General features: G+C 32.1%; 3 protein-coding genes across 3 annotated transcripts in view; 1 reads left to right on the forward strand and 2 right to left on the reverse strand.

Annotated features, from left to right (window-relative positions):
- Positions 1 to 5,740, reverse strand: part of LOC108747794 (RING finger protein 44) — an 88,589-nt gene extending 82,849 nt beyond the window's left edge. The window contains exon 1 of the mRNA XM_018485605.1: positions 5,721 to 5,740. The gene's annotated coding sequence lies outside the window, so the exon portion shown is untranslated. The remainder of the gene's footprint in view (positions 1 to 5,720) is intronic.
- A 5,242-nt stretch (positions 5,741 to 10,982) lies between these two features.
- Positions 10,983 to 13,360, forward strand: LOC108748049 (tRNA (uracil-5-)-methyltransferase homolog A-like). Its single transcript, XM_018486028.1, has 8 exons — positions 10,983 to 11,333; positions 11,410 to 11,568; positions 11,728 to 11,926; positions 12,007 to 12,134; positions 12,224 to 12,474; positions 12,532 to 12,766; positions 12,836 to 13,028; positions 13,109 to 13,360. The coding sequence occupies exons 1-8, from the start codon at positions 11,001 to 11,003 to the stop codon at positions 13,342 to 13,344; spliced, it is 1,734 nt and encodes a 577-aa protein (XP_018341530.1). The 5' UTR covers positions 10,983 to 11,000; the 3' UTR covers positions 13,345 to 13,360.
- A 2,008-nt stretch (positions 13,361 to 15,368) lies between these two features.
- LOC108748054 overlaps positions 15,369 to 23,149 on the reverse strand; it is a 35,116-nt gene continuing 27,335 nt past the window's right edge. Inside the window, exons 2-3 of the mRNA XM_018486040.1 lie at positions 16,697 to 16,894; positions 15,369 to 16,176 (exon numbers count right to left, since the gene is read on the reverse strand). Of these exons, the coding sequence (XP_018341542.1) occupies positions 16,090 to 16,176; positions 16,697 to 16,894 (285 nt within the window). The 3' untranslated portion in view covers positions 15,369 to 16,089. The remainder of the gene's footprint in view (positions 16,177 to 16,696; positions 16,895 to 23,149) is intronic.

The following is a 23,149-nucleotide window of genomic DNA, read 5'->3' on the forward strand; positions in this document are numbered from 1 at the left end:
ATGTTAAATTTAGTGTTTTACAATTGTTGTCAAATAAAATATATATTTTATGCAATTAATTCATAAAATTTATAAAATTATAAAATTTTCTTTTCGTAATCGTATATTTTTATATACTTCTTTATATTTCTCCTTTAACAGTAAAGTTGTCAAATCGATATTAATTACGGGAAAACAGCAACAAAGTTACGATTGCACAGGTTGCATCTTAGCCTGCAAACCGCTAGAAAAATCTTTGAAAAAAGCTACCATGTGCACCGGTCTTTCTGGTCTGCCTATTGAAAAATTCTATGCATTTATAAGTACACGCGCTGCACAGAACGACCACCGGACTTCCTGGATGTGTTGTTACTTATACATTTTTTATTTGTATTCCCAAGTGCATTTTTAATTCGCGATTTAACAACAGATATCGTAAATTCTAAATATCGATGAAAAGAATCATCTCTTTCCAAATCGAATTTTGAATTTATACAATAAGTATATACGTTGTCAGATTCACGTCGTATAATACTGCAGTTCTGTCGCACAATACATTGCAGTTGTGTATTTTGCAGTTTGTGTATTTTGAGATAAAATTTAACCAGTGAGGAAACATGATTATAAATCAAGTTCAAATATTTTTAGCGCATCTCTTACTTTATACGCGATTTCTCAAAAAGTACACTTGCAAGTATCTTATCAATTTATACTCTGTAGTTACTTTTTAATTAATTAATAATTAAAATTTAATAATTTTATTAATTAATCAATTATTTACAGTCTTTTTATAATTATATATAATCGCAACAGATTTTTCTAGCACGTATCATCTTAATAATTTAATTGTAATTCTCTGGATGTAAAATTATGACGCACGTATTATATCAATTTGATAAGTCTTATGTAGGATGTATAACATGTACGTATACCGGATATCCTATCAACCGCAGATACTAAGAGCCAAGCTATAAAAATAGCTTTATCTCGATTTATTACTACTAATTATTAAAATTACTAAAAATAATGAAGTTACTTAAATTAACTATCAAAGATTCATCACAAAGGTAAAATTTATTTCAAACTCGTCCAAATTTGTACTGAGCCGATACAATTCATACACTTGTGTTAAAAAAACACCAATGTTCTTTATTCACGTAAGCATTGCTAGCAGGCCATTAATAGATATTAAAAAAAAAAAAACTTATTTTTGAAAATGTTTATTGCATCCCTAAAATAATAATTCAATGACAATAAACCAGAAAAGTATAATTACATAACAAACTAAACGAGCTATTTCAATCGTAATTTAAACCGTTAAATAAGAAAAATAGAAAAAGAAGAGCATCTATTTGCTCCAAGATTTTCATCGATTCGGATTCGTGAAGCGTCGATGCTAAAATATCAATGGAAAGTTGTCGATAGCATCTCCAATATCGGAGTATCGGCGAGCGTTCCTGGCTAAGAGGACACCCCGTATGCAGAACGTAATTCCCGGCCGGTGTACACACAAACACACACACACATATCATACAAACACCCACTCATTTTCACACATATACACACATGCGCGCGCGTGAATCGATCGAAGGGCGTCACACGCATACAGATTTAAAGGGTCAGCAGCTTAAATACTCGACCAGCGATGTACTGTTAACTGTTAAAATCAGCCGTTTACGTTTGCTCACTTCCGTTGCATAGGAAAAAATTCGTGCGCCTGATCGTTCAGTCTCGTTCGTAAGCATTCGATCGCGTTCGATGTTCCAGCTAGTCGTACTTCACGTCGCAATACAAACGACGTAAACTCACGAGACGCGTCTGAGTCGCCGGCTGACGAAACAAAGATGAGAAATACGCGCCAGGTATACAGGGTGTCCCAAAATGTTCAAATGCCAATTCACTGACAGATTGTGCCGGAGCATACACTGAAACAAAAATTCTTGTACGAAAATATATTGAGGCTATAATAGTTTTCAAATTATAAACGATTAAAGTTGTCTAATTGTAACGTCTGAAACGTCTGACTTATACGGTAGACCCAGCATGCCCCTATGATAAAAGTGAAGCTAACAGAACGGAGAGATGCGAAACATCGGCGAATCTATCTCTATCCTTCTTATACGCGCGCATATTCATAGTAAGGGAGAAGAGAATAGAGATACTTCACCGCTGTTTTTGCTCTTACTGTCGCTGTTATGTCAATTTCGCTTCACCATAGGGGCATGCTGGGCTTATCTTATGAATCTATGGCGGAGCCTTTGTACGCGCGAAGGACCTTTGTACAAACGCCTTATCATGGCTGCGTTCCACTTAACGTTCGCGACGCTCGCGAGCATCGCTTGTCCTTGTTTAACATTCGATGAACAATAAGGATGAAATGATTCCACGAGCGTTATGTTGAGAGTTAAATGGAACGCAGGCTATAGGTTTGATCGCGTCGCATGCTCCAACATGCTTCAATGTGTTCCTGCTATATAGCTTCTACTCACTTCGACGAGCGCGTTAGAGTGAGTAAATGTTCTAGTAAGAGTATTTTAGAGCATGTCAGAGCACGCGAAAAAATCTTGTTTTTTTTTTTTATGCCTTTTCCGATACGCATGCAATATTTCAGATGGTAAGACATTTGTGTACATCTACTCGCTTATTAAATATCGACATATTTGAGACGTCTGCCACAAAATGCCTGTCGAAGTTTCGGTTTCTTATTTAAAAGTATTAATAATTTTATAAGTTAATAAGTATATAACGCGGTATAACGCTTTAAAATAGAAAACTGAATTTTCATAGTTAGGGTACTTTTGCAGTGAGTACTTCAATTTTACATTCAAAAAGATCACTTTTGAAACTCCTGAGTAATCACCACAGCCATATTGAATCGTGACGTCAGAAGTGAGAAACGACACGTTAATTGTGTCGTTACGTGCCATTTGTAAATAAAGACAATTTGGATAAAACGAAATGATGAGATCGCTTTAAAATATTTGTAAAAATGGACGAAAACTATGCTTATTCTCTCTGACAGTCAGTAAACAATTGTAAAAAGTGATAAAAGGCATGTGTATGTTTTCATTAAATGCGCTTCCTCCCTTATTTACACGTGCCTTTAATCACTTTTTACGATTATTTACTGACTATTAGGGAGGATAAGGATAACTTTCGTCCATTTTTACAGTTGTTTTAAAGCAATCTCATCATTTCGCTTTATCCAAATTGTCTTTATTTATAAATGGTAAAAATTAACGTGTTATTTCTCTCTTCTAACGTCACGATTCAATATTGGCTGACTACTCAAAAGCCTTAAGCTTTGTTTGTGATGCTTGTTTTGTTGATGATAATTTAAGTTATACATAATATATTAATATCAGCTTGATATTACAGAATTCGGTTTTCTATTTTAAGTTTTGTGATAAGTATCTCAATCATGTCAGTATTTAACAAGCGGGTCAATGTACAAAGATCCGCGAGATATTCTGCTCTTGAATGCGCGATTTTCAGACGCCACAATTGATCAACTGTAATCGTTTATAATTTGAAAACCATGGTAGACATTTTTGTATAAGAATTTTTGTCTTAGAATGTTCTAACATACATCTGCTAGTGAAAGAATATTTAATACAATATCGTACAGGGTGTGTACATGTGCTGCAATATTAGGATTGTCTACGTTTTTTTCAAAATCTCTACTCCAAGATTGTCGAATTTCCTTTGTCATTATTATTTATATATACGGTAATATTATTGAATGAGATTGAATGAGATATAATTGTAAATTGATTAATAAAGATTTAATTCAATAAGCTACATTTATTCAGTTTTTAAAAATCGTACTTTCTAAATCTTTTGAAGTGAAATCTTACTTCAAAAAATTGAAAATTAAGTCAGTCTTGAAAAAAGAATGAAAATATTTTTACTTTTGAACAAGAATGGCAGATTTTCACGCTTTATTGAAGTGAAATTTTCTTCTGTTGGAGTAAGATTTCACTGTTTTATTGTAAAAGTCACTCTAAGAAATGAAAAAAAGAGAGACCTTCCTTTGGAATAAATCTCACTAAAAAAAGAATTAAATCTTATTCCAAAAAAAGAGGCAAAAATCTGCCACTTTTGTTCAAGAATAAACAGTTCTCACTCTTTTTTTCAAGACTGGCTCAATTTTTACTCCAAGAGGTTTAGACAGTATGTATTTCAATAATACAAGTGCGCACGAGTTATCACACGTTTATCTTAAAAAATTTATTCTCTTTTAAACAAAATTAAAATAACTCTCAACTTGTACATCAATTACTTGGATTTCTACTTTCTTCATATATCTCTAAAGATTTGACATTATTTTTAAAAGTGAAAATTATGCCTCTCGTTTTTAATTTACTTTGTAAAACTTCTAATTTCTTCGTATATCTCATGAAACATTCTAAAAGATTCTTCGTATATCTTAAAAGATGTAACATTCTTAGAAAGATTTTTTTTTCTAAAAAAAAAAAAGAGAGAGAGAAACATAAAACTCGTACGTTTCGACTTCAGACTTCAAATTGCTATCTTGGATTTTTTTTTTTTTTAATTCAAATTCCTCATTTTAGCCATATCAATAGATGTTCGACTTACTGATTGAATGTTTCGTTTGATGATTTTTCTTATATATTTACGTTAAATATTGATTCACATAAATCACATGATAAGAAGCGCGAATCCAATTTCGTTCATTTAGGCATATCTGTTTTTTCCCACATTTTCCTTTGTTTCTAGGAACGCTGCCGCGACGTTTTCAGAACGTTTCCGTAAGGTTCTCCCAATCATCGATTTGACAGAGTATATGAGCGGATACCGCGAGTATCTATATGTACGTACGTAATGTGCGTATGCACGCGTTTAACGGATATTTGTATACAAACAAACGTACGGTATAATATACGCGCGCGCAACACGTACGTACTCACATACATCTCGTTCGGCAGACAAAAGGATCAGATGTACGTTGGAGTGGATGGGAGGAGTAAGAGAAAGGGGAAGGAAGGAAGGCAAAGAAGGGGGAACAGGCAGACAGAGACAGAAAAATACACATCGCAGGTGCAGCGTGCCGAGCGACCCTCTTTAGTGTGTAATGTATCTTTTTTTTTCTTTTCCTCCCTAAACTCCAAATTATTGTAAATTATGGTTACATGTTAATTCCTGTGCCAAGGACATACACGTGTGATATTCTTATCGTGGAAACAAATCACTATGCTAGATGCCTGCCTGCCTACTGTTCTTCGAGACAAAGGGAGGAGAAAGGTTTGAACACAGCGGCGACTCTTCAGTAAAGGAGGGCATGATGCGCGACGCGCATATACGTTACATCTAAAAAAAAACCCTCTCCTCTACCGGAGAACGGTATCTCAGAATTTATTCCTCCAACTCCGGAAAAACGCGTCGAGCAACATCGACGAATCAAGCGAATCGGCGGCTGTGTCGAAGAAGATTCTAGAGGTGATAGAGTGACAGAGGAAAGAGAGAAGAGGTTGAGAAGAGAGGATAAAGAATGATAAAGAGAGCGAGAGAAAGAAAGAGGGAGAGAGTGAGAGAGAGAGAGAGAGAGAGAATGCGAGGGAGGAAAGGAGCCACATAGAGAGATAAAGAGAGCAATCAGCAAAGGTAGCGACCAACAGCATAGCGTAGAAGAGCGAAGGCGTGAGCGACGGGCAAGAGTGGGAGATAAACAGAGACAGACATAGAGCGCGCGTCTAAAATTTCGGTAGAAAAATTCCTACCTTTGAAGCCGCGTGGAGCAAAGAGTGTACTGCGAGGTTCTCTGTTTTTCTCTCTTTTTCTCTGTCTCTTGTCTCTCAGAGCGACGTCATAGCAGTAGGCGTAGCTGACGCGTGAGTCGCGGCCATGTAATACAACGCACGGCGTAGCGACGTAACGCTCCGATGAGAAAAACCGACCGACTATCGGTCGGCGGCGGCGGCGGCAGCTCACCACTAGTAACACCGAGGTCGCTCCATGTCTCTCACCGTATGGCGAGCATGGTGCTCACGACCCCGCCCACTTAAATTGCCGGGGCCCCGAGGAGACGCGTCGTGTCTGCACGGCGCCGACAAACAAAACGTCCATAAGAGACGTCGACTGCCCGACTCCCGTCAACACTGACCGCGTGACACCCACAATCGATTTCAATGTGTGTGCTCGTGACAAGGCACGGCGCCGACCACGACTCGCCAGTCACCACCGACCGTTTATCTCTCCTCCCTCTCCCCTTCGGTTTTTCTTTGCCAGTGCCGGCTTTAGATGATGATGAAGATTACGCCCCAAATTGCCCGTCCGCGCACTATTTCAAATATTCTTATTAATGACAATTTTATATCTAATTTCGAGGATATATGTGATTCTTACATTAGATTATGTCTTTAATCTCAAATTGTGAGAAATAATAAAAAGTATGTATACGGAATATTTCTCATTGATTATCACAAGGTGCGGATATAATCAAAGACGGAACTGCGCGCAACGATACTGCGTAGCGGCTTTATCAACCTCCCTTTATGATATCACAATTGTCCCAGACTTCAGACGTGATCGCTATGAGCTGGTAGCAGCGCTAGTTGTCGACTTCAGAAAGATAAAACAGTGAAACAGTCGATATTGTCAGCATGAAAATATTAGAAAATATATTTAGGGAGTGATATTAAAAGCAAGAAAATAATAAATAAAAGACAAAATGATGTTTTTATGTTCGGTTATTTTTTTTTTCGTTCGTATCAATTGTTGCCCACTTAAAAATTTGAGAAATACAATCGAAAAATATATTTTACCGACGGTGATATATTTTATACTATAATTCTCAGAATCAAAGATAAACTTAGATGGCGTCTTGCATAAGCAAAGTTAAGCCGGAAACACAACGAAAAGGACAAGCGATAGAATCAGGAAATAACGAATTGCAACCTATCAGAAATCATATATAGCATGATATAAAAACAAGAATATATATTAAAGATCCTATAGGTAGAGATATGGCTCCTGCACACAGAACGCGGCAACGCTTGCCGCGCGGCAGAAGTTGACGTGATAGCCAATCAACGTTTCGCTTGCTCGGAAGTAATAGCTATATAATTTTCACCGCGCGATAAAAGTTGAAGTCATGGCTCCTGCATACTGGAAACCAATGAATATATTAGAAGCTGAAGATTTATTGGCTACCGCATCACAATTTGCCGCGCGGCAAGCGTTTTCGCGTCCAGTATGCAGAAGTCATCAATCCAACTTTTACCGCGCGGCGGAAGTTTATTATATCATTTCTAGAAGTTTTGCATGTGAGGCCGATTTAAGAACATAGAATTATTGGTTAGTGCAATAACTCTTGCATGATGTTATAAAACCGGAAATGCGCGCCAATATATCAAAGCTAATTTTGCTATATCATGTAACTACTTATTCATTATATAATAACTTTGTTATAACAAAGTTGTAATGAACAATTATTAGTAAAAGTTTATTTTCCGTAAATATAAAATTGTGAAGAAAATAAACAAAATTGACAAAAACGTATGAAATTTGTACACAAAAGTTGCTTTTTATTTACACATAAGTGATACTGAGTCTGTATTTGTGTGTAAAGTGACCTGAGTATACTCAAATAATGACGTTACTACTTGCTTACTTTGGTTGTATTACAAAATAAATTGCCAGCACTGCAGGTATGTCATCATAAAAACATGCTACCAGCTTAGTTCCAATTTTAGTAAGCATGTAATTGGTGCAAATACACATTCACTATCAATCATTTACTATCAATACTCAACATCGAGAATTTACATCATCACCATGCCAACGAATTGTGCTGCGCGCATATCGCTGTAGTAATAACACTATTACGTAAATAACGCTAATGAATGTAAATTCAGTACATCAGATATGCAACATTTAATGCAAAGCATGAAATAATAGATAAATATTCACAAAATTAAAGGATGAGTTTACTAACTTCATTCCACAGCAGTCGACAGGAGTCGATGTTGAGTATATTGATAAATTCAATATGACAGCTACTACGAATTATTCCAGCCAATCAGAAAAATATATCAACCACGTGACACTTTGCGAATCACTGTCCTAGTTTCCACCCGAAATAACATTATTCAACGTCTTGTGCTGTATATACATAGAACTTATAGTAATGGAACCGGAATAACTTATCCAAGCAGTGGCCTATTTCCACTGAGTGTTTAAACCGGATCAGAATGTAAGAACCAACTAACTACAGCATTTTTCTAACTCGAGCATTTCTCTGTCGTTCGATTGTAACAGAAGAATACTCGATTGTAGTTGGTTTGTTCTTACATTCTGATCTAGTTTAAACTCTCAGTGGAAATAGGCCACTGCTTGGATAAGTTATTCTGGTTCCATTACTATAAGTTCTATATATATACAGCACAAGACGTTGAATAATGTTATTTCAGGTCAGAACGTTGAAATAACATTATTTTAATGTTATTTCAACGTTCTGTGCTGTATATGAGTATACTACATGTACTACATACGAACTGTAGTATCATTAAAGATACTTTTACATGGCAGCGTCAAGCGTCGAGCATGAGTAGTAATATGTTTAATAATTTTACTAAAATTGAATTTAATATACGAGATACACTAATAGTGGAATCTTATATTTACACTATATAATGTAAATAAATATAAATTTTCAGCATTATATGTTAAAATAGCAGTATATAAGAGCATAACCTCTCATAATTTTATCATTTTGCGTTAAGAAGCTGTGCAGAAGATTATTATACAGAAGTCTAGAGATTCAAACATTTCAAATTTCTGCGCAATAGTCTTCTTCAGATGCTTGATGCTCGACGCTGGTATGTAATGGCACTCTATCTGATTCAGTTTCCTAACAGGTTTCCTAACCTCAATAGCCGTCAATTTTAACGCTTAATATCTCGGTTTGCGAGGCAGAGTAACATTTTTTTCTACCTAATTTTTTTATTTCATGCAAAGATGCGTCCAATAAGCCTAATTTCATTGATTTTTTAGGTGGGGTTAAACTAAATAATTACCATAACTTTAAATATAAATTTAAATAAAATTTTGATTAATGTATTGATCAATTATCAAAGAAAATTTTGATACACGCGAAGACTTGATTGAATCATTTTCTTGGATCAAAGCCATAAAAGGTTACAAATAATACAAACGATAGGGACAAAGGGGAACAAGTATACACCCAGAAAGAAACCTAAGAGAGGACATGACTCAAAACCTGTAACCGCAAAATGGTGCTGCTCACTATCATCCTCTGAAGAAGTGAATGTTAACTACGCAATAATATCCACCTTTTTGCGATGTTCCTGATGGAAAAATAGTTGAAATCGATAACTAAAATTGATTAATAAAAATTTCAACAATTTCAGTGATTTATTTCCATCAAGAGCACTGCAAAAAGGTGAAGATTATTGTGTAGTTAACATCCACTTCTTCAGAGAGCGGTAGTGCGCGACAACATTTAAAGTCATTAGATCTATAAAAGTACCGTAAACTTGCATCCATTTTAACGTATAATGCGGCCATTTCAAAATAATGGATTTGTATATACATACTTTATTTGGGAAAATGAATCCGTCAAGTATGTAAATCAATGTTTTTAAATTGTAATTAGTTTATTTATGATCAACAAAATTTGTACAAATGTTTAATTTATGTGTATTTCAGTTTAATACGGATTTATTTGCAAAAAACTGTAAAAGTTTAATGCATAAAAGTGCACAAAGGGTACATATAAGTACAGTTCAAATTCACCGGATGGTGAATTTGCGCCTTCAATCTATTCAATCTCTCCTTGAAATTAACACTTGAAAATGTCTCGAAAAGCACAGTTAAATTAACGGCATCCATAAACATAATATTTCTAAACCAAGCATTGTCAAAAATTTGAGGAGTGGGAGTAGCTCTTATTTAGAAAAGGACGCACTAATGGTCGGCCTATGGCGACTGCCACAAGAGATCCAAGACGGAACTCGCTCGGTTCCGCGAAAGCACCTCATTCACGCGAACTTGCTTTAAATAACATATCCACCTAAACTGATTCCAGGGTATCTAAGGCAGGTCTCCACTACATCGCCTTACTGATGAGTCTAGTAGTGGTGTGTGACCGAGACGAAACGCCACGGCCGACCAAACAGCTTCGAGTTTGACCTCCTTAGTGAGTTTCCTCTTTTACCGACATTCCGTATATGTAGCCTACAAAGCCTTAAGTACAAGGTTTGACTATGAATACGGGCATAAGAAAAGTGAGCATTTTGCGATTACAGATTTTGGGCCGTCATGTCCTCTCTCAGGTTTCTCTCTCTGATACCATATCCATGACACTATTCCCTACTCACGATATTAATCATATCATTTTCTTATGTCCGCTCACTTTCCCTAAGGCTGACAAACTCATTACATATATTAACAGCTCTTATTCACGTACATCTGTAACTCTTAATGATATCTTCTTAAAAACCCTTCCCCTAAACTATGTCCTTTGCTTTTATCATTTCTTATATAAGTATATAAATCAAACAACCTCAACATTTAAAACTCTCCAGCCAGGTTCGCTTTCACGATCTCTCTGGGAACTTTGGTTTTGCGTATATGCTCCCCTCCTTAACTCGTTCGATTATTCTATGCCACTTGCGAGACACCGCCTCCGGCGGCCATTTTCGATTCTGGCCGTATCAACTCAGCTTGTAGTCGGGGCCACTCTACCAAGATTGATTGATCATATCCATGACTATTCCTGTTAGGATGGATAGGATTTAGGGTTTTTTTGCCGGGTGGGGGGGAGACTGACGAGCTTTCTGATTCTAGTTCTTTTCATCTCTGCGGTTTGACTCCTGTGGAAGGTTGAAGTTCCTAGAAGTGTCTGGAAACCGACTGGCCAAGTTTACCTCGTCAACGACGATTAGGGCCATTAATTACAAAAGAAGAAGAAGAAGGTTAGGATTTAGGATCAGTCTGATCGATTCAGGTTAGGAGTCAGGTTGTTTCAAAAGGTCTGGATGACTGATTTCAGATTTCTCTCTTCTAACACAAATGCTATGGAGACCTCCAATGTTATCGAGAACGAGAAAAATCCGTATGCTTATCTCGATAGAGATCATTTCACGTCTGAGAAGTACAAGATTGAAGTGCGCGGTTTACCAAAATATTATGGAATTAGAGAATTTAAAAAGCTTCTAAACGACAAATTGGATTTGCAATCGTGTAAAGTAAAGCCACCCAGGAAAGACAGCAGTTGGTTGTATGTATGTTTCAGAAGTGAGGAATGTCGTCAACGAGCAATAACTTCTATAAATGGAATTTTGTGGAAAAATAATAAACTTACCGCACAGGTATTTTTAGTCTTTCGTAAATGCTATTTCTGAAATTAAGTATACAATTTTAGTTCTTGCTTTTTCTTTGACATAGGTGGCTAAACCAGCTCCAGATCCCTTTGTGAAAAGAAAACTGGAAGAAGAATCTAGCAACAAACGTTTAAAGACTGACACTGAGGATTCAAATTGTTCCGCTATGGATAGAATCAAATTTATCACTACTCCTTTGTGGAACATGACATATTCAGATCAAGTAAGGGATTATACTGTGCCTAAAAAGTATTAATCTCTAAATATTATTAAACACCAAAATTTGCTCTAACCGAATATGGTTTTTTTTTAATTAATTATATTGAATATTTCTTGTTTAATTTTCATACTTATTATTATTAAATCTATTATACATTTTTAGCTGGAATTCAAGCAGAAGGAGATGAAATCTATCCTAATAAAAATTGGTCAGCAAATGCTTAACAAATGCAAAAGTAAAACATTAACAGATTGGATAAATTCCCAAAAAAAATTATATGATGGATTGCCATGCAAACTACAAAATATTCTTTCAGCGGATGTTACTGAAGCATATAGAAATAAATGCGAGTTTACAGTTGGTGATTATTTCTTATAGATTTATATGAGGATATAAAAATTTAGTCAAGTTTAATTTACATTTTTCTTTCTTATGATATAGGTAAAGACAGCGAACAGAGCAAAATTATGATTGGTTTTAGACTGTCAACTTATGCTTCAGGTTCTACAGCAGTTGGACCTATCGATGATCTTTGTCACATTCCAGAAAATATGAAAATTGCTGTAAAGGTAAAATTTAATTTTTAATTTTTTATTTAAATGTGATAGAGATGAAGATAGGCTTAAGATCTAAAAAAAATTTGTATGTTATACTTCAGATATTGGAAACATTTATACGTGAATCAAACTTAGAACCTTTTAATCCAGTTGATCATAGTGGATATTGGAGGCAAGTCACTGCTCGAACCACTCGTGCCAATCATCTGATGTTGATTGTTGGAATACATCCTCAGAACCTAAGTAGCAATGAATTAGATATGTTAAAATCACAGCTAAAAATATTTTTCGAAACTGGAAAAGGTGTTGATGCACATGTTATTTCGTTGTACTTTCAAACAATAGATAAGAAGTAAGTATATTATATACTTTTTAATATACAGAAATATTACATACTTTTAATTTACAGAAGTATAGGTGGTGAAAGTAGTGATACTTTATATCATATTAGTGGAACAGAATATATAGAAGAAACATTACTCGGAATGAAGTTCCGAGTTTCACCTCAAGCATTTTTCCAAGTCAATACATTAGGAGCAGAAGTCTTATACAAGGCGGCAATCGATCTTGCTGAACCCACGATGGATACAGCGCTACTTGACGTATGTTGTGGTACTGGAACTATAGGTCTCTGCTTTTCAAAGGTATGATAAATTCAGGCAATTAATTATCACTATATTATTTTCGAAAAAATATAATGTTCATTGTTGTAGTATTGCGGCGAAATATTAGGAGTAGAAATTATTCCTGATGCTATACAAGACGCGAAGGAAAACGCTGTCAAGAATGAAATTAAGAATTGCGAATTTTTTGTTGGGAAGGCGGAAGACATTTTGTTGCCTGTTATTCAAAGGACAACGAAATCCAATATCACTGCCATTGTGGACCCTCCACGAGCTGGCTTGCGTAAGTTACATTATACATAAATAATATTCACATGATATTATAGGGAAATAGTATAACTTACCTGTATATTGTTTTTCTAGATCAAAAGGCTTTACTGACACTACGTAAATCAAAAAAGTTGAATAAACTGGTGTATATATCGTGTGATCCTCGTGCTGCCATGAGAAATTTAATTGATTTAGCACGACCTTGTTCCAAGCAGTATCTTGGTGAACCCTTGGTACCGGTAAAGGCTATTGCGGTTGATATGTTTCCTCATACTAAGCATTGTGAATTAATATTGTGTCTTGAAAGGCTATCGAAGGCGATGAAATGAAAAGAATAAATCATTTAAAAAAATCGTAAAAAACATATTTGCATGTTCTTCCATTGCATACATATGTATATATAATAGCATATATACATATTTATACACAGTGGATACTAAGTCTAAAAAAAGTCACTCTAAAAAAACATTTTAAGGAGTAATTTTTTTACACAAATTCAAGATAAAAATCTTGAAATTTTCAAAAATCGCCTGAGTTATTTTGATGAAACTTCAAACATACAAAATTTCATTAAAATAACGAATGATTTTCAAAATCTTTCGAAAAAAATGAAATTTTTCCTTAAATTTTAATATCCTGTATCTTTGAAACTATGCCGTTTCGAACATATGATTATATGAAGTTTTTGTCTTGAATTTGTGTGAAGAATCACACTTTAAAATTTTTAGTGCTTAGTATTCATCTTGTGTATGTATATTAAAGTTTTTTTTCAGAAGGTGGACACAAATAGAAAATTTAAAAATTTTATCAACTTTACATTTATAACGAAAAAGAACAATTTCACTTTTTTTTTAAAAAGAAATGTCAATAATAAATGATTATCCATCTCCTTGAATATGTTATGTAATTTATATCTGTGAATATTTTATTTAATATCATAATAATAACGATAATAATGTTTAAAATGAATATAGTTTCAAAAGAATTCAAATATGTTAATTAAAACAAAGAAAAAAGAACAAAGCTCATTAATACTCAGTAATAATAAAAAAAAGCTAAAGATGAATAAAATACATTTATTATCTAATAAGAGAATATACATATTCAACTAATACTTCTTTATTAGTTTCACAGTTTCCGATTTTTCATCAAATATTTTTATATAATAAGAACAGAAAATAAGATGGAGATTGAAAAACAATAATTAGACACTTCTAATTTTGATACTTGATGCTTTCATATACAAAAAATTATTATAAGTTTTTAATTTTACATTTTTTTTTATTAAATTGCTTTTTTTCTTAACAATTCTTTATTATTTATTATTTGGTATTTCAGACTTGGTTTAACATTATTCTTTTTTTGTACTTTTTTGGATATTTTTTTGGATTTAACAAAATTCCCGCTATGGAACGATAAATTTATCACAAAAATTTTTATATCTTGCTATTTATTTTTTCATATTTTTATCGATTGATCTGAGAGATTAATTTAACAGATTTGTTTGTCGTTTGTTTAGTTCTGACTTGGCTCTCATTGTTTTGATTTAGTTTATTCAATATTTTTAATGGCGCAATATCATTTCCTCTTAATTATTTTTTCTTATTAGTATATTATTTGTAGCTGATGAAGAAGATTCAGTGTTAGTCGAAATGTGTACATATTTTCTTATTAGACAATAAATATTAATTAATTATTCTAACATCTGTTTCGCTTGTGTTTAGCAATTTTTTTATTATTTATGTAGATTATTTAATATTTGAATAAATTTTATTTAAATGATTTACTGTAACATTTAAATATCATAATATGAAATTTTATATATATATATATATATATACATATATGTATTGGGATGCATGGTTTTGTGCAGGAGCCACATTTTTGTATGATTTGTCTAATTAGAAAATATGCTGTATAAATATACTGTGGTTGGTAAATCCTTACTGTATATATATCAAGATGTTATTAGTTTTATCATAAAAGAAAAAAGACGTAATATATATCAATATCATCTAAATTTTTGCAATTCTTGACTCTTACGGGTTTTATGTTATTAAAAATGTTGTTCTCGGTATAAATAAATAAAAGTATACCATTAAATACCTTTCAGTTCTATTACGTAATTATAAAAATAAAAGAAGAAATAACGATACCAGAGTTTCTACTTTAAATCTTCACAGTTTACGTAAACAGCAGCAACAAGACGATATTATGAAAATTGTATGTATTTTTCAAACATGCTCGTCGATTAGCATCAAAGACAAAGAATAATGTAATAGAGAATAAGAATACCTATATCTAGAAGTAACTCGCAAGAATAGATATCGAAGAAACTCACATAATTTAGGTTTATAACAAATTATTTCATTTTGGTTGATATGCTTGAAGAGAGTCATTTAATGGATAGGTCTTCAATCGTTACTTTATAAACAAGAGGAAAAGAGTAAGTATAGCTTCTCGACATGTTGCATATGATCCATGATGGAGAAGATGGGGCAACGATATGTAACGATGCAGCCGATGAAAAGAACGGCAGAGGTATCCTTTCCAGTAAACATTAATTAACAGATACATAACAACGTTATAATTCATACTCTACGATATAAATATAATATAACACGTATGTTACATACCAGTTACATTGTTGAATGTGAAATTACGACATTGATACGTTACTTTTAGTTCATGTTTACTGGCGCGAAAAAAAAATAAAGTTGAAGGAGAATTAATTCGACGTTCCAAATACGATTATAGGGCGGTATTCATAATCCGTTCTTATTTTAAGACAGTCTTAAATAATGTCTTAAAATGCTAATGCGACTCTAATTGATTCATGACATCTTAAAACTGTACTTAAGACGGTCTTAAATATAAGATCCGACTATGAATACCGGCCATAATCATGCGAATTTGTTCTACTGTACATTCTTCACTTGTTTTCGTGACCCTCTAGCCAGGAAAGCACTGCTACTCGTCGTGCTGTTGCAGCTAAGTCGAGGAAATAATACGAAATTTCGCGCACTCTTTCGATCTTTGGGGATTGAGGAAAACTGACGGCGGTGTGGTCATTATCACTTCTTCTTAAAGCATGCGAGGGCATTGAAGTAACAGCGCCAGAAGAGCTCACTCTGAGCTAATGCGCGTCGTTGCAGATCCATCTGAAAACGAGAAAAAATGCGGATGATGAATACACTCATATTAAATTTTATAGCTATAATATTATAATTAAATTTTAGTGGTGACGCACAGACACACACGCACGCACACACAATTGTACGAACATTTCTTTTTTATTGATTCGTCATGTTCATACCGTTTTGATCTCACATTATTTTTTCTATTACTCATTTTGCCTAGTATAATAATTTTATTATATTTAATTAATTTTATTACACTTTATTATTTTATTAAAAAATTAATACCAAAGTACGTACAAAAGAATGCATTAATATGATAATAAAAGTTGTTATGCGGAGCTTTCAAACCACATTGCATTCTATATATGAATTTTGTTTGTATTGTACTGCAAGGATAAATTATTTTTCTTTTAATACTAAAATAAGTACTACAGTAAATAATTATAATAAAAATATGAGAAGTGAAGAAATGTATAATTGCCTTACAATGTGGTTCGAGCTACTAGGATCTTTTCGAATAACAGTTAATCGAATTCGTTACCGTTTGGTCATCCACCATAGGGACGATTTTCGAGTTGAAATGATGTGCTGGTGGCTTGCTTATACCTGTACTTCCAATTAAATCTTTACTTCCAACTGAAGTTTTGCTTCCGACTGAACCTTTTCCCTGATTATCAACAACCTTCTGTAGAGCTACCATTAATTGATCGAATAATAGAGCCGCCCTTTTTGGCACTACCTGCAATAAAATCAGGATAAAAGGATTAAAACGATTATAATATAACAAATTAAATTTTTATATTATAACTAACGAAATCTTTTTAGTTCATGTTTTACAGAAAATCTTAATTCACATTTGTTGTTTTTCGTAAAAAAATGTAATTTTATTTAAGAGAAAATAACGATATTTTTCAAATACTGCGATGTTTTCCAAAATGCGTTTATAATTATGAAGAAATAATATCAATTTATTTCCCTCAAATTTCTATCTAAAATTTTTTGCTATCCCTAATAATTCATAAAATAAGACGTTACGAATACAGGATTTAATTGCCTGTTGCTCTATATGTATAATTACTCTCATACGTAATATCATAATTTTACAAATAGTATTATATACTATTAAATTCATTTTTTTTAAATTTATTCTATATTATTTAAGTATTCTATCTCTAAATCTATTCTACCTAATTTTTATATTTAAATTGTAGATATATAATTATTCATATAAAGAGTTTCTTTAAAAAAAAATTATTTGTCAAATTCAGTTTTGTTCATTCTGCACGTTACATTTTCCACGTGCTCCAATTTCATGACGAACATACTAATAAAGTGTCCTGCAAAACAAGAAAATAAGAACAGCAGGTCATTGATTATCAGGCAGGCCATAGACTTTTTTCTTCAGTTTATATAATTAATAAATTATATAAATTAATGTGTAAATACGTGTGTGAAAATTACTAAAGAGAAGATAGCGTTTTCTCTTGGCTACACTAGTGTAACATTCAAATAGTGTATCGTGTTTCCATGGCTGGTGGTAAGCGAACTCATTCGGTGTACCGTGTTTCCGTGGCTCCGGTATAGTGCAAATTTTATGCACGAAGTGGGATTTTGCTACACCATTCCTCAAAGGGACAGTGTAGAGCCAGTGTGACATTTGAAATTTGAAAATGGAAGTCAAGCTGGAACAGGGTTTTAGCGTAATAATGATATAATGTACACCATGGTATGCACCACTCTAGTGCAGTGTAACTGAATGTAGCAAATTACACGCAACTTGTGCGGTGCGAAGCTGCACCCAGTATATCCCAAAAGAAAACAAGACATTTAAATGAAAACTATAGTTCGAATAGAGAAAAATTTATCACTATTTTGTGGATTAACAATACCTGAACAACTAGATATAATTTATAATCTAAGAGAATTGGATAAAACTGAAATATGTAAATAAATTATTTTTAATAATCTAATAGTTTTTTTTTACAATACTTTATTATTCAGTTTCCTATTTTTTTAAATTTTAAAATAGAAAAATAATTTATATAGTAATTTTTTATATGTTATTTAATATCATTTTTTTCGCTCTTTCTTGTCTCACTGTTTATTTAAAAAATTCTCTTTATTTATACCTAACTATAATCTGTTTTTAAATAATGCAACTTCTTTATTAATCAGGAAATATCGGGATTTTACTGATAATGAGATAATTAGGCAAGAAATCCCGACGTCTTTAAGAGTGAACAGGTGAAAATGTGGAAATCAAACTGTATATTTTGTTCGTCATGACGAAATGGATAGTTCTGGAAGTTTAGAATGAAAGATAAATCGATGATAAAAATAATGAGCGTTCAAGAGAATTCAGACGAGATTAAAGATACGTCCCGGTACTCTTTACCTTTTAGATATAAGGTAGAAGAATAACCAGAGTCAGAAAGAATCGACGTTACTTTACAAATTTCTGTACAGTATATAAAATAGTTATTATCAAAATTATATTCTGATCGAAATTACATTGCTAAGATTTAAAAAAAATTGAATTATTTTAAGGTGGACGATATTTTTTTCACAAAAAATAAATGCGTCAAAGAAGGAAAAGATTAAATAGCAATAATCCATTTTTTATATATGTTTGAAATAAAATTCTTTTTGCGAGACATTTAGTTTGATTACCGAACATTTTACAATAACATCATAAAATTCTATATTTATAAAGATTTAGATTTATTAAGATATAAAGATTACTTATAAAGATTTATAATTTTGATACGAATAAAAAATACTCTCTTCTTATTTGTAATGTAAAAAGAAATACCAAAAAGACCAAAAACCGTTTCGAAAGTTGTTATATCAAAAATAAAGTAAGGGGAAAAGTAGTGATAGGGTAAACATTAAATTCATCAACATATTAAAATGATCGATATTTAAAATTTTTTTGTAGTTCAACGTTTTCACGGCGATTTATACTGCAATGTTTTCTTCATCTTGCTTTTTTTGTTTCTGACGCGCTCACAATTACAATCTTTTTCCATTTCTTCCAACAGGAATCTATATCAGTTAAATGCTACAATTGTTTCTTAGTAAATTTTATGAATTTTGTCGAGCTAATCTGCTCTTCACGCCTCTTTGCCCTTTACGAATTCTTCATCCTTTTACAAAAATATTGACTTCCCTTTTCTTTACTCGACTATTTTATAGTACATATCCTTTTCTTCGCACGCTCTATTCACTGCCTCCTACTGCTCTCCTCTCCAATATCGCTCTGTATAAAATGAATATTAATTGTTGTAAAATGAATAATTGTTGCGGATGCATTTGCATTTTCTTCACAACGATTACAAATAATATTTGCTTGATTGAAGCATTGGTCAAGTATTATCAAATCAGATTAAGTTGTTATCAGTTCGCATGCTTGATTTCATATTTTTGTAACAAGATTACAATTTCTCAATTATTATAACGAAGCATTTAGGAGAAGAGTTAATTGGTTATCTGTATTACTGCATCAGGTTCTCTGAAACTTGTGCGAAATAGATCTAGTTAGCTCGTGCGTAGGTGTCGTTTATTAATTGGACAGTTTTAGAGACAAGTTCGATACCCGCAACATTTTCTCGCTTGCAACAAGTTAAATCTGCTTTTCCGATAGCCGATGTGACGCTAGAGAAAGAAATACATTTTACAGTGACGTACCTGCACAGGAGTTTGGAATTACCAAAGTAATTTGGACTAAAAAAATACTCATAAGGAAGGAAGTATGGGAAATCTAGGATATCTTATACACGTATATGTATTCTTCAAATATTTATTGCAATTTCTAGTTCGCAATTTTGTTACGTTGCACGAAACCAAACACCGAGATTGCCACATAGAAATCTGTGCTCTATACGCTCTATCGCAATTTCTTGAAGTAAACAATCATCGTCTTGTAATATAATATTTTATTGCAGCCTGCACGCATGCACGCCTACACACTCATTCATCAGTTTCTTCTTAGTTTATTCATTTCGATCGATTTTCCGAAGGATTGCTGGAACACTTTTCTTTCCTTCTATAATATCTGCAATGCTTTATGGAAAATCGTGCCCACGCAATCAGGATTTAATTCAATGAAGGTTAGAGTCGTGAGTTTTGAGAAGGCATAAAAAATTAAGTCACTTATCCAATGTAAGATACGAGTTTGTATGCGAGACTTCGTCTTGCGCGCACACGAAAGAGTTCCTGTATTTAAACACGTATGGCACGCTGTCCTTATTCATTCCTTTCGATTAATATCCAATTTAAAACACGTCATGGAACTGCCCACGATATTTTCCTAGCAAGCTCGGTTTCCTTATAGCAGAGTTCTCATTCCGTTTTGTTCATTGATATATGTATGTACTTTAACTTCGCGTTGTATAATACAAAATAAATTCATAGATGAAAGTGCAAAATTTTATTCCATTCGGATGAAAGTGCAAAAATTTGTTTGACAATTGTAATAATGTATTTATGGACTTTCAGATTGGACGATCGAGAACGAACTATTTATATTATTTTACAAATAATTTTTGAATGGAGAATTTTCCAGCTTTTTATACAATGACGTCAGTTAAATTTAATAATTAAAATCTTGCTTTTTAGGGAGAAAGAGAGAAAGAAATCGATTTTCTCTTACGTCCAGATTATCGTATTTATTAATATTAATGTAACGTAATATTATGTATGTAATATCGTGAACAGTTTCATTAAGTATTTAAATTTTATCAGGAAGAATATAAATGATAGAGTAAAACTCACCCACATACACATACACATCACGCGCTCACGCACGCATACACGCACACACATATTACAGAACATTTTGTAATATTTAATTCCTTAGGTAGTAATGTAATTAAAATTTCGATAATCTTAATACTTCATTTAACTTTAATATAAAGCTTATAAAGGATAAAAAAAATTTCGCATTTGATTGTTAAATCGGTTTAGCAATAAAATTAGCTAATCATATTGAAAATGTAAAAATGATTCTGAAAATACACACTAAACCAAAACTGTACATAAATACAATAAAATATTCATTGAATTAATTAAAATTGATTCAATGAATTCTCATGATTTAGGTTATAAAACTATTACTAGAATTCATTGCAAGAATGTATGAATATGTAATAATATTAATGAATCCAGTTATTGTACACAATAAAGAAATTTGTGTTAACTTTAACACATTTCATATGTTCCAAACGGTCCACTCAAATTTTTGTGTTGATTTAACATAAGACGAATATATAGAAAGTAACAAATATTATGTAAAAAATTAACACAAGAAGCGTAATACTTTGACATAATTTAAAAACAGATTTTATGTTAATTTTATGTTAAATATATTTAACATTTATGATGTTAAATTTAACTGAAATTAGATGCTATTTTTACATTTTTAGTTTAGACGATGCCTCTGTGATATTTAATATATGCAATATATAGATTATCAGATATTTACTGTTATAAAGAGAAAATAACACAAAATATCTGTACCTTTTTACATATAAAATATATAACTAGTTGTACAAAACATATTTTTTTCAATAAAATTTATATTTACAATATATTAAATCAATACACACATTTTATTCATTCATTTTTAAAATTTATGTTTTAAAACTACATTATTTTTATATTATTCGTTTATTTACTTATAAATTATGTTATTTTGACACTGAGAAATATTAAATTTTAATTTAACACAAAATATTCAAATAACACAATTATATTATGTTAAATTAAAACTCGGATATGTTAAAAATTCAAAATTTTAACAAGAATTTGAGTAGACCGTATCTAACACAAATACAAAATGTTTTTTTTACTATGTATTAATGAATTAATTGGATATTAAATTGGACATTGATTAATGATCATTCATTGGATCAAAAATACCTAAAATTTTTTTCAGTGCAGAATATTTGTTTAAATTACTGCAATATGATTAAAATCTTCTAATTAAAACATTTAATTTAATTTCTTGTAAAATTTAAGCAAATTAAATAGATAAAAAGACGGAAAAATAAAATTAGAATAAATTAGATAAGTACAAATTAGGCGGGATAAAGATCTTTATATAAACTTGTATACTTTTTTAAAAGAAAGAGACTTAAATATTTGCTTAATAAATAGTATATATGTGATTCATATCAATGAAATGTGCAATTGTAAATTCTTTCAAAGTTATTGTGATTGAAAATTATCGAATATTTCAATCAACAGTGGCACGATTGAACATTGCATTTAGTGAAATAATTTTTAGCGGGAAAAACATATTGATAGCCATTCGCAAAAGCAATGAACGAAAGAGAAAAAAAAATAGAAACGATTGGTTGTGGTTGCGATACCAGACTGGACAATTAACGTTTAATTGCGACATTCATGGTCGCTTAAAAGCATTATCTACGGTATGGACTTCATTATTGTCACGTAGAGACCAGACAAATGTCGAATTAAAGAGAAGAGCGAAATAGGAAGAGAGAAAGAGAGAATGCACAGATATAAATAACTGTATACTTTTATTTTCAACTTTTCATAAAGTGATTTATTTATTCATAAAGACAAAATATATCAGATATATATGTACTTTACACAAAAATGCGTATGTGTGTGTGTGTGTGTGTGTGTGCGCGCGCGCACACACACACATATATATCATGAAATTGCGAATGAAGAGTTAATATAAGCAAATTGAACTTATAACACAATTGTGTTTATTTCTCGGAAACAAAAGCCAAAATGGCCTTAAAAGAATTTTATTGCCATTATTCATTTGAAGCCAAAGTATAAAAGTTATATAAAATTTTTACGTGATGATTTTGCTTAGTCTCCAAAGTATAACTTGCAAAGGACAAATTTTCTAAAAATTTTAAAAAACTATTGCAATTACAATTTTTTTTACGAACACTTCTACTGTAGCTCATTTAATAAATTCAGTGCTGTGTTCTTGACAACAATAATGCCGAATGAA

This window comes from Trachymyrmex septentrionalis, unplaced genomic scaffold (genome assembly GCF_001594115.1).
Source record: "Trachymyrmex septentrionalis isolate Tsep2-gDNA-1 unplaced genomic scaffold, Tsep1.0 scaffold108, whole genome shotgun sequence".
In the NCBI taxonomy this organism is placed as follows: domain Eukaryota; kingdom Metazoa; phylum Arthropoda; class Insecta; order Hymenoptera; family Formicidae; genus Trachymyrmex; species Trachymyrmex septentrionalis.

What these genes read in the sequence shown, in the direction of transcription:
- LOC108748049 (XM_018486028.1), top strand. Translation starts at nt 11,001, where the DNA reads ATGACTGATTTCAGATTTCTCTCTTCTAACACAAATGCTATGGAGACC. An exon ending in ACATGACATATTCAGATCAA is followed by an intron (nt 11,569 to 11,727) that starts GTAAGGGATTAT and finishes ATACATTTTTAG; the next exon opens with CTGGAATTCAAGCAGAAGGA. An exon ending in CCCTCCACGAGCTGGCTTGC is followed by an intron (nt 13,029 to 13,108) that starts GTAAGTTACATT and finishes TTGTTTTTCTAG; the next exon opens with ATCAAAAGGCTTTACTGACA.